General features: G+C 60.8%; 1 protein-coding gene across 1 annotated transcript in view; it reads right to left on the reverse strand.

Annotated features, from left to right (window-relative positions):
• Positions 1 to 2,545: 2,545 nt before the first annotated feature.
• Positions 2,546 to 13,517, reverse strand: part of CDC42EP4 (CDC42 effector protein 4) — a 27,389-nt gene continuing 16,417 nt past the window's right edge. Inside the window, exon 2 of the mRNA XM_045299640.1 lies at positions 2,546 to 5,377. Within this exon, the coding sequence (XP_045155575.1) occupies positions 4,173 to 5,270 (1,098 nt within the window). The 5' untranslated portion in view covers positions 5,271 to 5,377 and the 3' untranslated portion in view covers positions 2,546 to 4,172. The remainder of the gene's footprint in view (positions 5,378 to 13,517) is intronic.

Here is a 13,517-nt window from a genome sequence, read left to right on the forward strand (position 1 = left end):
CAGCAACGGTGTCCCTGGGGCCACGTCCCCGTCTGAATCTGGCGTGAGCTCCCGGCAGCTGTCAGGGGACGAATTGTCGACCATGGTCGGAGGATCTTGGGCAGAGCTTTCCTTGCGCCTCTGGGCACTTGTTCATTTCCTCAGTCGGTGGATCGCTTTTCTTTCAACAGACTTGGTTTCCTTGACCTGCACCTGCCACCAGTCCGTCCTCTACAGAGGCAGCAGTCCGTTGGGGGTGCGGGGGTGTGGCCACCTCGGGGGCTGAGCCACCTCAGCCATAGGCACTCCTTGCGGATGCCTGGGTCCTGGGATCTTTTTGGCCCCAGGGTCTTTTGTGTGTCTCCCTCTTGGGGGACCCACTTCCCCTTTTCACTCGGGCTAGCAAGAAGGCCAATGTCCCATCTACTGCCCACCTCCCTCTGGGCTGGTTGTAATCTCTTGTTCCACTGTGCTTTGTTTTGTTGTCTCTCTCTGATCTATTTTTATCTCATTGTTTTTGGAATCGTTTGGAAGCTGTTGCTGATCCTCCTTGGAACAGGGCAGGGGCAAAAGCACACCGACACAACCAGCAGCATCTTGTCTCTGGCCTTGGCGGATACTGTGACATACCTGTGACATTTAGGAGCTGGACTCCTTGGGGGGGTGCTCACCCCAGGCTGCTCCTGTGCTCTCTGGGGAGGAACGGCGGCTCAGTGGGTGGGACCAACAGGTGATGGGAACAAAACCACCAATAACCATCTGTCTGCAAACACCTCTCCCCCTCCCCAAAATGTTCTTTCCAGCCTCCCATCTGTCCACTGTCAGGAAGCCGCGGGGCCTGCAGGTGGTGGCAGAACAGGACCAGATTCACGTCTCCCAATTCCATCTCCAACTCTCCCTTCCTGTATCCTTGCCCAGGGCCCAGGGGCCCAGGCTAACGGTGCCGAGAGCAGGCATGCCAGGAAGCCCACCTGCCCAGGTATTGTGTAGGGAGCACAGGTGTCAGATTGAGAGAAGCTGGAGGCGAGGCTGAGTGCCACATACCCTTGGATCCTGGGCCCTAAGCCCTAGCACCTCCTGGTCGCCCCTGCCACCACACCCACAAAGCCACCCCCTCGTGTGCCCATCTGCCAGGCCATGGCAGCACCCATACCCCCCGGGGGTGTGCGTTCAGGACCCCTGCTCAGCTGCCCTCGCAGGGAGGGAGGTTTGGCCAGTACTTCCTCCTGCCCCTAGTCTTCCCCGCTGGAAAACAAAGATGGGGGTGGGAGGGTGGTGGCGGTTCAGATCCTAGAATTCTAAGGGTCCCAGTCTCCCCTCCTTTCCCCTGGTGCCTTGCTGACTCAGACTTGGTGACCCTCCGGGGCGGAGGACGCACCCTGGGCTTTCATGGCTGGTACGTTTCTAGAAGCAGCCGGCCACATCGGTCATCCTCAGGGTGAGCGTTGGGTTTGAACCATTGCTCCTTCAGTCAGCATTTAATCACAGTGCCACCATCTCCTCCCTGTAGTACCTGGAACCCCACCCCCATACATCCCAAATGTGTAGAGGTGGCCATCTCCCCCAGGGCTCATTCCCCCACCCTTAGGCTCTACCTGCCCATCTGGCCATCCCTGCCTATCCCTCCGGCCCACACCCACTTGGCCCGGCTGGACCAGGTGCTCCCTCCCACCAGGGGTACCCTAAGCTAGACTGTAGCCCCAGGACCCCGTGGCCCCACTAGGTGGCCACTGTGTCTCCCAGCCCCACCCTGGCCCCGTTGGGATCCCTGCCCAGCTGCGAGTAACTCTCAGGTCCTGCCACCTCATTAGGTCTAATGAGCCTGTCTCAAGGCAGAGCACACTGGGTGATATTTAATTATGCTTTTAATTATCTCTAATTGCTTCCTGGGTGAGAGGCTGGGCCAAGAGCAGGCACCCAGACTTCTCCGTAGATCCCAGCGGGGAGGCAGTTGGCTCCCATGGCGGCGAGCTCAGTCCAGGTGTAGCGCCCGCCCTGCCCAGGCTCCTGTGGCCTGCTTCAAGACCCCCGGTGTGGAGGTGGGTGTGAGGAGGTGAGAGGCCATAACTGGGTCAGCAGGTCCCCACCCAGGGCAGACACCCCCCAGCCTCGTTTCAGAAGGACCAAGGGGTGGAGCGCAATGGCACACAGACCATACCACGAAGAGTGTGGCTCCCCGAGCCTGCCTCCCCATCTGTGAGCTGGAGGTACTGTGTCCACACCCCTGCAGCCGGAGCTCATTCTCCAGGTCTCTGGGGTCAAAGGCAGCTAAGGCACTACCTGACAGCTGACCCTCCTGTGGGGTCAGCATGGAGAGGCTGCAAACACAGGCCCCGCTGTTGTGGCAACACCTTGTCGTATGTGTGCCCTGGCGAGTGGCAGGTGCCCGCTACACAGACGGGAAGATCGAGGCATGGAGCCGTCAGGACTTGGGCAGGAGGACCTGATGAAGTGCATCCAGGGCTCTATGCTTCTGGGAGCTGGGTGGAAGGGGGACCCGGGGAGCAGCAAGACCCCGATTCTGGACTCTCACCCCCACCGAAGACAGACACGGGCACAGCAGAAGTGCTACAGGGCTGTTTAATGCTCCCTCACCAATAGCAGTAACACAGGGGCAGGATACAGTCCAGAATCTAGAGCGGACTACTCTCCTGCTGGGTTTCAAGGGCAGGGAGCGGAGGGGGGCCTGCCACCCCGCCCCCATGTGGGGTTGGGGGATAGGGGTGGCATAAACTACCAGAGACAGGCGCGCTGAACAGGCACGTGGGTCAGAATCAGGTAGTGTGGTCTCCAAAGTCGGCCAGACGGGACACCCCTGGAACCCTGGTTTTCATCAGGTTTGTGCCCCTCCCCTGGCCACAGGGGGATGGGAGGAGTGGGGCGACAGCTTCTCACAGGTCCCCACGGACAGGGCAGGGCGGCCAGGTATCCGATGGGATCCAAGTGGCACTGGGATCCCAGATGAACAACGCGTCGTCTTTTGTTGTAGTTTTGCTACGTTCCACGGCAGGGAACAAGCTTGTGCTGAAGAAAACAGAAACCAACCCACAACCAGCGGCCTGGGTTCGGGTTCTGTTCTAACTCAGAAAATCCTCCTCTCGTCTCAGAACGAGGTAGGGAAGAGAGAACTTAAGGAAGGAGAAATAGTCAGTATGTTTGGGTTTGTTTTGGGGGGCGCAAGCCAACCCCCAAAGAGCTTATGCCTTATGCCGTACACACCCTCCTCGACATGGCGTATTATTCAAAACAAAGGACGCTTTGCAGACCCCCTTGACAACACTGGCCTGTCAGCAGGTAGCGGGTGAGGGGCAGGGACACCCGGGGGTCCACACCACGCGGTTCTAAGTCAAGCCTGAATGCGCTGGTTCCAGGCTCAGCCAGTTTCTCCCTGCTGGCCACACCAGCCTGCTGAAATGTGCTGTGCTATGCTATGCTGCTTTGCCGGAGGGGCCTAATTTAGTAGAAAGGTTTGCTACAAGGCTGTCGCTGCTTTTCTGGTGACAGATCTGTTAATCCCACTCATCTCCTTCTACGGGGACGGGGAAGTCACTGTGAGGAGCCAGGATACCCCCCCCCCCCAACATACACACCCAGCTGTGTTCCTAGTGTTAAATTCCTGCGGCCTCCTCCCTGGAAATTCAGGAAGCCCAGGGGCCATCCTCTGCTTCCCATACTGCTTGCTCTCCGGCCCTGGAAGGGCTACCTTGGTCAGCGGGCATGTTCGGGGCTAGCCACCTGGTCCCGCTAATGCCCAGTGGGCAATGGGAACCAGGAATGAGGAAGTCAGGGTAGGGACAGAGAACCACCCAGTCCACTAGGCCCATGCATGTGGACCAGGCAGCTGCCCGTCTCAGCAGAGGCCACTGGGAGAGAAAGGAGTCCGCCTCTGGGCCCACCTGCTTTGCAGCTGGCGGGCACTCAGGTGGCCACCTGGCAACCAGGTGAGGGCAGGGTGGGGGAAAGACAGGCCCAGGGAGAAAGTCAATTGGAGCCCTAGACCCACAGTTGGGGGGATGAGGGATGACATGGCGGGACAGGAAGTCAGGGGGGGCTGCTGACCCTGCTGGCTCCCCGGCCTGGTTGGGCCCCTTCCCCTTGGGGTCTAGGTATTGGTGGCAGCTGCTGGGCAGGGGGAGGGCAGCTTGGAGTGGGCACAGAGAGGAAATGCCGGGAGTCCAGGTGCCGCCCCCGATTCATACTCGGATCTCGTCATCATCCTCCTCGTCCATGAAGGAAAACTCCTTGTCGGGCGGTCTCAGGGCTCGGGCCCGCTCAGGCCCCCGGAAGGCAGGGCTGCGCTCCTCTAAGCCCCCCGAGGTGCAGCTGGACAGGGAGCTGCTGTCCCGTGTGGTGTGGCTCTCCAAGCTGCGGGCTGAGCCTGGGCTAGGGGCCGCCGCTGCCCACCCCTCGTCCTCCAGAGCCCGGGAGGGCAGCGAGGAAGTGTCCGGCCTGGCCTGGCCTTCCTGCTCAGACGGCAGAGGGGCGGCCACACGGGGCCGAGGTGCTGGGTCTGCCTCCAGGTGGCTGGGGCCCTGGTCGGTGCCGCGGTAGCCTCCCCCACCTTCCTCCTCCTCCTGCTCTTCCTCCTCTGGCTGCCATTCGTCCTTGTCCATGATGCTGAGCACGTCCCCCAGCATGGACGGGCCCAGGTCAATGTGGAAGGACATGATGGACTCGGCGTGCTTCAACCCAAAGCTGGCCTTGGGCACCATGGGCAGGTCTGTCAGGTCCCCGAAGGCCTGCTCATCCAAGAGGGGGTCGGGTGAGTGGGGGCCCCCAGCCCCATTGCTGTGGCGGGACAGCCCCTCCCTGGGGCTCTGAGCCCCGGCACCGTCCTCCCCAGAGGCCCCCTTCTTCACGGGGCTGGACGACAGGCTCTTGGGCAGTTTGGCCGAGCCCTTGTCTGAGGCCGCCTCCTTCTCGTTCAGCTGTGGCAGCGACATGGCGTTTTTGACGAAGAGCGCGGAGTCTCGCAGGGGGCCCAGCACGGCCCGCTGCTCCCGCTCACCCCTGGTCACCGACTGGGACCGCTTGCTGCCGCGGAACTTGCGGGACAGGAGGCTGCGCTTGGAAGACGTGGTGGAGGCCTGCTCGTCCAGAGACTCGCCGTCCGGCTCACCGGCCTTGCTGTGCAGGAAGGAGGTGTCCCCAAAGGCGTCCCCAGCCCGGCCCACGTGCATGGTGTGGCGGAAGTCGCCCAGCGGGGCGCTGATCATCTCGGCTGTGAGGTCCACGCGTGAGCGGCGCTTGGAGTGGACGGAGCTGGACACCAGCTGCTTGAGGATTGGCATGGCGCCGGCGGGCACGGGGAGGCGGGCCCTCCTGAAGTCACCGATTGGGTGGGGGTCAGAGCTGCAGGCCTCTGGGGGCTGGAGGGGTGGACCAGGCGATCATAGAGCTGCAAGCAGAGAAAGGGAGGTGAGAGGTTAATGCAGCTGGACACCCAGCAGAGAAGCCAAGCCGCCTCCAAGACAGCTCGGCCTCCCCGGCACCCGAGTCGAACTCTGCTCCCATAGGGAGCTTGGCGGCCGAGGTCTCAGGAGTAGATGGCCAGGCCTGTCTTCCGAGGTGCCTCTGGGTGAACCTGAACCGCCAACCCTTTGGGCGGAGGTGCATCCTGTTCACCCTTTGCGCCAGACCACCGGCTCCCGCCCAGGGGCCCAGGGGCCCATCGTGAAACCCAGCTCGGTGACCAACGTGAGCAAAGGCAGCCTGCTGTCTGCTTCCTATCGCCACCCATCTTCACCCAGACTCACGTGCTCTGGGGCCTGGGACAGCCCGCTGCAATCTGGCCAGAGTTCAAGTCCCCACACACACCCTGGCTTCCGAAACCTAACACAGACAGTCTCTCTTGCCCCAAGGCACTCAGGGACCGGGAGGACCCTTGGTGACTCCACGCAGCTGTCTAGGAAACAGACCGAGTCTAAGCCTGGACGCCTCTGAACAGCCAGCCTGGAGACACCTCGGTAAGTTCTTCCTGCAGTCTAATCTAAATCCCTGTGAAGTCAATGGACAGCTCAACCTGACTCACAGCCATCAGAGAGGGAGGGAGGGCTGGCGGGGCGGGCGCCAGCCCCAGGGCGACTCGGCCTGGCACTTTCCCCGGGCACGCGTGGGCAGTCCAGCCCTACTTCTGAATCAGAGCTGGGGTGGAACACCTGGGACCCACCAAACCAGCTCTCCGGCCTCCCAGCACTGGCGAGGTGCTCCACACGGAGATCCCTCCTGCGACATCATCTCCAGTGCAGGGGTGCCCAGAGGACCCACCCACCCTACCTGCACCTTGCTGGAGATCAAGGCTGGGAATTTTCCCGGGGGTGGAGAGCGGCAGTTTCTACAGGCCTCCCCCCACCACCACCCCACCCATGACCTGGCCCCTGGAGTCTACAGACCAGGTGATTAAGTCCAAAGAAGCCAGAGGTAACAGCAAGAGCAGCCCCGGCTAGCTGGAGCCAAGGTGCTGCAACACAATCGTGCAAGGGGCCCGCGTGGACGTTCAGCGCCAGGCTTTTCCCCAAGAGGGCAGCTCTAAACGCTCAGCCCGGTGGCTGCGTAGGGCTTCAGGAAGGGCAGGGAGCAGACCAGGAAAACACGCAGAGCATGGTGGGGCAGGCCCCTCACGCTGGGTCCTTGGCCCTGCCAGCCTGCTTGCTCTGCACCCCAGGCCTCCAAGCCCACACCCCCAACATGGAGGTCTTGCTCCAGCAGTGTCCTGGTTGACCGGCTGCGGGTGGAGCTGGGGGGAGACACTATCCTTCGGAAGAAGGGGTGCCCCGTGGCACAGAGGGTTACAAGCTGGGTGATTTGCACCAACAAGCCGCTCCTTGGGGGAACGACGAGGCTGTTTGTGCTAGCAGAGACCCAGCGCCCCGGATCCCTAGGGAGCAAGCGCCGTGCTGTCCTGTGTGCGAGAATCAACTGAGGGCAGTGGGCTTCGTTTCGTTTGGCTGAGTGGCGAGTGTGAGCCCACGACTCTGCTCGGCGGCCCCAGAGAGACCCTATGGCTTACAAAGCGTGTCAACTAAGGAGGACCCCACGGCCAGCATGAGAACCAGTCTACTGGAGACCCATCAGCAGTGTTCACGGGAAGGGCAGCGCTGGAACCTCCCGGTGACGCTGAGGAAGAGGGGAATGCCAGGCGGGCGGTCTGCTTTGGTAAAGATGGCTGTTCCTGCCTGCTGCAGGGCGTTAGCAAGCCCAGCACCCCGACTCACGGGGGCGCTGCAGGTCAGAGCAGAGATAACCCAGGGGGCTTCTTTCAGAGGCCCTCACCCTGCCGGGAGGTCACCAGACTGCAGCCCGGGGGTTTGGGCTGCTGACCTTTCCGTGAGCAGCTGGGCACTTAACCCCTGCCCCACCTGGCCAATGATGGCAGTCTGGAAACTGTCTGGGGCAGCTCTGTTCTGCCACATGGGGACACGGTGGGTGTCACTTAACCACCAACCACAGCCTGAGCGTCCACAGCGGCTTCCCAGCACAGGCTTGGACGTGGTAGCTGGACCCTCCTCCCTCTCCAGCCAGCTATCCTTGCCCTCTGCTCCAGTAGCCGGGCCTTCAGTCCCCCCACGACAGTGGGACGACACTTACTGTTCAATTCTGGCACCCGGGCCACCCAAGTCCTTTTGGCACCCGGGCCACCCCAAGTCCTTCTGGGGTCAGCTGTGGGCATCCGTAGACATACCTGCTAAACCAGGTCTGGACTCTGGGTCCAGTGCCCTTTCTACGCCACTCTGGGCCTTCCTCAAGCCTTTGGTGGATAGCACCAAGGGTCAATGACATCACCACTGGTGGCTGAAGGGCCCAGAGAGAGGGGCCTGCCAGCGGCTGGGAGAAAGGCTCGGTGTAGGCTAGGAGTGGATGCCACAGGTCCTTACGGCCAGATCAGCCTTGGTGGTGGGGGCTGCCCTGTGCCTAGCGGGAGGTGAGCGGCATTGCTGGGGCCCCCCACCCGATGTCCACAGTAACTGCAGCCCACCCCAAACGGAGGGCTGGATACACACACCCTGGTACACTCATATTGGGGAACATCATGCAGCCGCGAGGAGCAGGGACGGCTCTCTCCGGGCCCAAAAGACGTGGACAAAACTGGGGCGCATGATGCTTACTGAACTTAAGTCAATCTTAAGAAGACACGTATCTAAGGACCCCATTATCAGAAGGGAAAACAGTGAGCAAAGAGGCTTCCCCGCTCAGGAGAGGACTCCGAAAACTACGCAGGAGGCAGCCAGGGGCAGGGCGGGGGCAGGGAGAGAGGAATGATGGAAGGAGAGAAGAAAGATGGGAGGTGGGGAAGAGGGTAATGGGATGTTAGTACCGATTTCACTTGACGCGATGGCTATACAACTATACAGAATATGCTTTCCTTTAGAAAAGCTGAAATCAATCAATAAAAGTAAATAAAAAATTAGAGAGAGAAGGCTCACAGCTTTAACCACCACCACCACTCCCCGGGATTTCTTATCGCTCAGCTCTCAACATTGATCTGAGGCTAAACACAGAGGAAAAGCCAAAGTGAAGGAGGGGACCCCCGCGGGATTCCTCAGCGACATACAGGTGTGTTTCAAACAGGAGGGCAGGAAGAGAAAAGCCCCAAAGTCTCCGTTGTGGCCAGGTGCCCGCCCACACGTCTATTCCCGCTCCGGGTGACCCCCCACCCAGAGTAGAAGCGTCCCACGGGCTGCCGTCTGTCTGCCGGTGAAGACCACAGACACACGGCGGCTACGGGACGACTAAAATCCAGTCTCGGACAAGCACAGCCAGACGCGGCCCAGAGGCAGGGATGGCGAGATCCGTCAACTTGTTGTCGGCAGAGACCAGTCCCCGGAGGAAGACCTCAGTCTGGGCAGGGGGCAGCGAGGAAGAGGAAGACCCTGGGCAAGATGGGCGGGGCAGCCGTGGGCTCAGACATAGCAAGGGTGGTGAGGATGGTGCAGGGCCAGGCGGTGTTCCTGCTCCGTCGTGTGCGGTCCCTCTGAGTCAGAATCGCTCAGTGTCACCTCACTCAACAGTCCCTGACGGCAGCCCTCCCTCCCCCGAGGAGGCTGGGGGCTTCCTGGTAACGCTCTGGGCTGCTCACCGCAAGGTCGGCAGTTCAAAACCACCAGCTGCTCCTTGGGAGACAGGACGAGGCTCTCTATGGCAGCACAGGGTTCCAGCTTCAGAAACCCACAGGGTTGGTTCTGCCTTGTCCTGGAGGGTCAGCGCCTGACCCGACGAGAATGAGTTGGGTTTGGGTTGGAGACACGGATGGCCAGTGTCCCGTGGAAAGTAAACTGCCGGCAGAGCCAGTGTCTGAGTGTGAAACTCATGGAAGGAACCTGCAGGCAGGCCACGCGGGAAGCCTCGGGGTTGTGCAAGGTCCCGGTGTCGCTGCAGGAAACCCCAGACTCCGTCAGCAGGGCTGGCGGTGGCTTCCCCACGGAGCGTGCACTGGAGAGGCGCACGGGCGGCCACAGGCCCAGTCTCTGGGTTGACCTGGGGCTAATGGCCAAAGGGACAGGGGGTTCCCCACCATCCCGGTCACCCCTCCTCCTAGCACAGGCCCAAGATGTGGGGACTGAAGTCCCTCATGCATACCCTGGAGCCAGACCCCAGGGAGAACTACCTGCTCTACACCCTGAGCATCAACCTGGGGCTGTCTGGGGAGGTGGGGACTGGGCAGGGGGCCCCCAGGATCCTGAAGAAGAGAGTGGGGCTTTGACGGAGTCAGCCCCGCCTGTTCCCTGCTACCTGGGGGGAAGGGCAGGCTGCTTCGAGGCGAGGGGTCCCAGACCCCCAAGTGGCGGCACCAAAGCAGGCACTTGGCTACTAACCCCAAAGGTGGGAGAGTCGAACCTGCCTGAGGTGTCTTGAAAGAAAGGCCTGGTGGCCAGCTTCCAAGACTGTGAGCTCCCTGGGAGCAGTTTTGCTCGGAGGCCCTGGGGACGCCCCGAGGTCCAGTCAACAGTCACCTCTTTGTTTTCTGAGTGACAGAGAGTGACCCTTAGTTTCCACAGGGAAGGATCTGGGAACGAGAAGAGGGGACATGCAGGCAGGTGGCGAGAGTCCTTGCTTGGCTCACGGGCGTCCACCCAGGAAGGGCAGCGTGTCACAGGACCTGCAGCTTTGGGAGGGGGTGTTGCTAAACACCGTGACTCAGCTCTGGGGAAGCAGCTCAAACCGGCTGTCCAGTGACCTACCGACAGGCAGCCACTCCCCACGCCTGCCCCGGGGCCGGGCACTCCTAGCCCATGGCAGAAGCCACATCCGGCTGCCACTGCAAAGCCAGAGGAAAGCCAGGCTCTGGGGGGCCCCCGAGGGCCCAGATTCCTTCCCCTTACCACCCCCCTCACCCCAGCAACCACAGAACCACCCTGGAAGCCCAAGGATGGAGCCCTCCCGGCAAGGCCAGGCTAGGCTGGGCTCTCACACCGAGGCTCAGTTGCGTAGGGGCCACCATGTCCAATCTGACCCCACATGAGAATAAAATTGATACCCCCACTCCCCTGCCCCATGGGTTTTCTAGGCAGTCTTTACGGGGACAGAACACCAGGGCTTTCTGCCTCGGAGTTCCTGGGGGGAGGTCCAGTAACACAGCCCTGAGCCATATGGTCACAGTGCTCCCAGCACTGGAGAGGCTAAACCCTGCCCAGCCCCACCCTTGGGCACCGGTGCCAGCAGTAGCCCAAGACAACTAACCCCCCAGGTCAGCCAGCTCCCAGACCGCCTAGATCAGTGGTTCTCAACCTTGTTAATGCCGGGACCCTTTCATACACTTCCTCATGTTGTGGTGACTCTCCAACCATAAAATTTTTTTCCTTGCTATTTCATCGCTGTCATTTTGCTACTGTTATGAACCGGGTGGCCCCTGTGAAAGGGTCGTTTGAACCCCAGGTTGAGAACCGCTGGTATATACTATAGTCTCTGGGCTCACAACAGCAGTCTGAGCCTGGAGCCAGACCCCAGTTCTACCAGGGCCACCGGGCAGGCCGTTGCTGTGGACATAACTCATTGCCCCTGTCCTCTCCCCAGGGTCCTCCCTGAGACTCCCCCAGCCTGACAAGCCAGGCCACGTGGCTGACGCAGTCCCCTCCTGGACTCGGCGTGGCCACAGAGTCTTTGGCCACTGGCTCAGTCACTGCTCGCTTGACTGCTCAGCCACCAACTCTCACCGACTCTTCTAGGCCTGGGGACAGGGCAGAGTGGCAGGGAGGCTCGGCACAGATAGTGTGGCTGGTGGGGGGCTCTTGGCAGGGCAGTACAATAGTGTCACCGCATCGTCTCCGTGCTCTGAGCGACCACATGAGGGCGGGGTACAGAGCTGGGGGTGTGCACGGAGATGGGAGCGCCCTTCGGAGGAAGGAGCTGGCACCGTGAGGAGGAGCCAGTCACTGGAGGGATGTCGCTGGGACAGTGGGAACAAGGAACGGAGTGTGGGGAATTGAAAAAAATAAGACATAGCTTTGGGGGGTCCAGCCATATAGGATCCCACCTGCACCCCCCAAGACTGGGGTAGGGGGTCTCGATGTCCTTGGCTGTCTAGATGGGTGCCTGTAAAAGCAGCAGCAAGTGACTGGTCAAGTCTGCAGGCATCCAGGCCTGGGGGAGGGGCAGCAGGAGTGCCGGGTTGCCCCCTGGGAGTTGAGGGTGGGGAGGATGAGGTGTGGCCAAGGAGCCGGGCCCACCCCACACCATCTGTTCAGGGTGTCCTACAGGGGGCTGGCTCATGTGCTGCTGTAAACCCCAGAGGGGTTACCCACAGGAAACAGGTCTCTGCAGAGCTTCCAGTTGGCGTCAGACCGATGCCGGGGACGCCTGGCGGTCAGTCTACTTCTGAGCATGAGCCCACGAAGCCCTGGGGTCCACAGCGGACCACCATCCACTGTAGTGTTGCAATGGAAGCCCCTGCGTTGGAAGGCACACAACATTCAGTGACCACAGGAGGGGGACGCAGGGCTGGGCTCACACTCCATGCGCGGCCACGAGTCAGAGCAGGTTTGACGGTGGCCAACAAGACAGAGGTGGGCAGTGGGGGTGGGGGGGTCCAGTTAGAACACGTTTTGGAGCTAGAAGCACCAGGTGTCAGTAAGTGCTGGGGGCTCCAGCCCCCAGAATCCCTTTCCAGCTATTACACTACCTCCCACCCCCCGACACACACCAGGGGGACCTTGGACTTTCCTTGCCAAGGTGCCGCCTACACTGCATGGTGGGCCGTTTCTCCTCAGAAGACGGGGCTTCCAAGAGTTAGTCTCAGAATCCTCAGGTCCCTCCTACCTGGTCCGAGAGGGTTGCCGTGAGTGGGAACTGACAGTGAGTTGAGGGTGGACTCATCTTGAACAAGAGAGGCAATGGTGTGAGGCTACCCAGAGGGCTATCAGTTGGAAGGACAGGCTGAAGGGGGCTGGGCAAGAAACGCTGCGTGCCCTGGGTCCCGGCCCTTGAAGAGGTTGTCCTTGGGGGGGCCTGCGCTCCCTGGAACACTATGGCACCCGGGGAGGGTGGAAAATGGCTTCATTCAAAGCAGGCGGGGTCTGCGTGGGCAGCCGGTACGTGTGGGGAGCTATGGACGCTCTGAAACTTGTGGTTCTGGGGCGGTGTTTCAATGGAGACCGAACTGAAATGTTGGTGGACCGGTGTGCTAAACGGAATCCCCGAGTTCTTTCCTGGGCGCTACGTGCACCCCGAGGCCGAGGGACCCTGCTGGAAACAAGCTGAGCCAAACAATCGCCGGGTGGGAACGGGACGACCAGCTCCTTCCCACCCCTGGGTGTGGTGGGACCCTCACAGGCAAGTCGGGGAGCCTAAACTAAAGAGACTTTCCTGCAGTCATGGGTGGAAGCCAGGCCCACAGTCCCACCCCGGGGCTCCAGATGCTGAAGCAGGAGCTGCAGGCGGTGTCAGGGACAGCATGTCCGGGACTGCCCATGACCCTGTGCCGCCTGATCTGCCACCACCCCTGTGATGGATGGGCAGCCTGGAGAGGTAGGGCTCATACGGGTTTTTACTGGCTGGTATTTTAGACGGCCGAGTATCAGGTCTTTTTCCCTGTGCATCTAAGTCTGGAAGCTCAGCAGAAACCCGTTCCACACCATACACTCAAACACACGCTGCAGTGAGCCGATTCCGACTCACAACGACCCCATAGGGCAGGGTGGAAGTCCCCCCACGGACGTCTCTAACTCTCAACAGCAGTAGGAAGCCTCATCGTTCTCCTGTGCAGCAGCTGGTGGTTTCGAACTGCTGGCCTTGGGGTTAGTAGCCCAGCGCTTTACGGCACCAGGGCCTCCTGATGTTGTATCATCACCACCACACAAATCTTTCCTGACAGACAGCTGCACAGGAAGTAGGTTGGTCCAGAAGTCGAACCCAGGTCTCTGGCATGAGAGGCATTGTGAGAGGTTTATTGTGCCAACCTGGCCAATAGGAACCTGTGGGATTAATCAGGTCACCGTTCGATTGGAGGGCAAAGAGATAAATGGCTCTGCAAGGCCCGCCCCCTCGTGCTCTCTGGTGATCAGAACGTGCTGGAGCCTGTGTGCTGCTGCTTTGGCTAGTTCTCT

The sequence above is a fragment of the Echinops telfairi genome, unplaced genomic scaffold (assembly GCF_000313985.2).
Source record: "Echinops telfairi isolate 266 unplaced genomic scaffold, ASM31398v2 ScPeMD7_7458;HRSCAF=8496, whole genome shotgun sequence".
In the NCBI taxonomy this organism is placed as follows: Eukaryota; Metazoa; Chordata; class Mammalia; order Afrosoricida; family Tenrecidae; genus Echinops; species Echinops telfairi.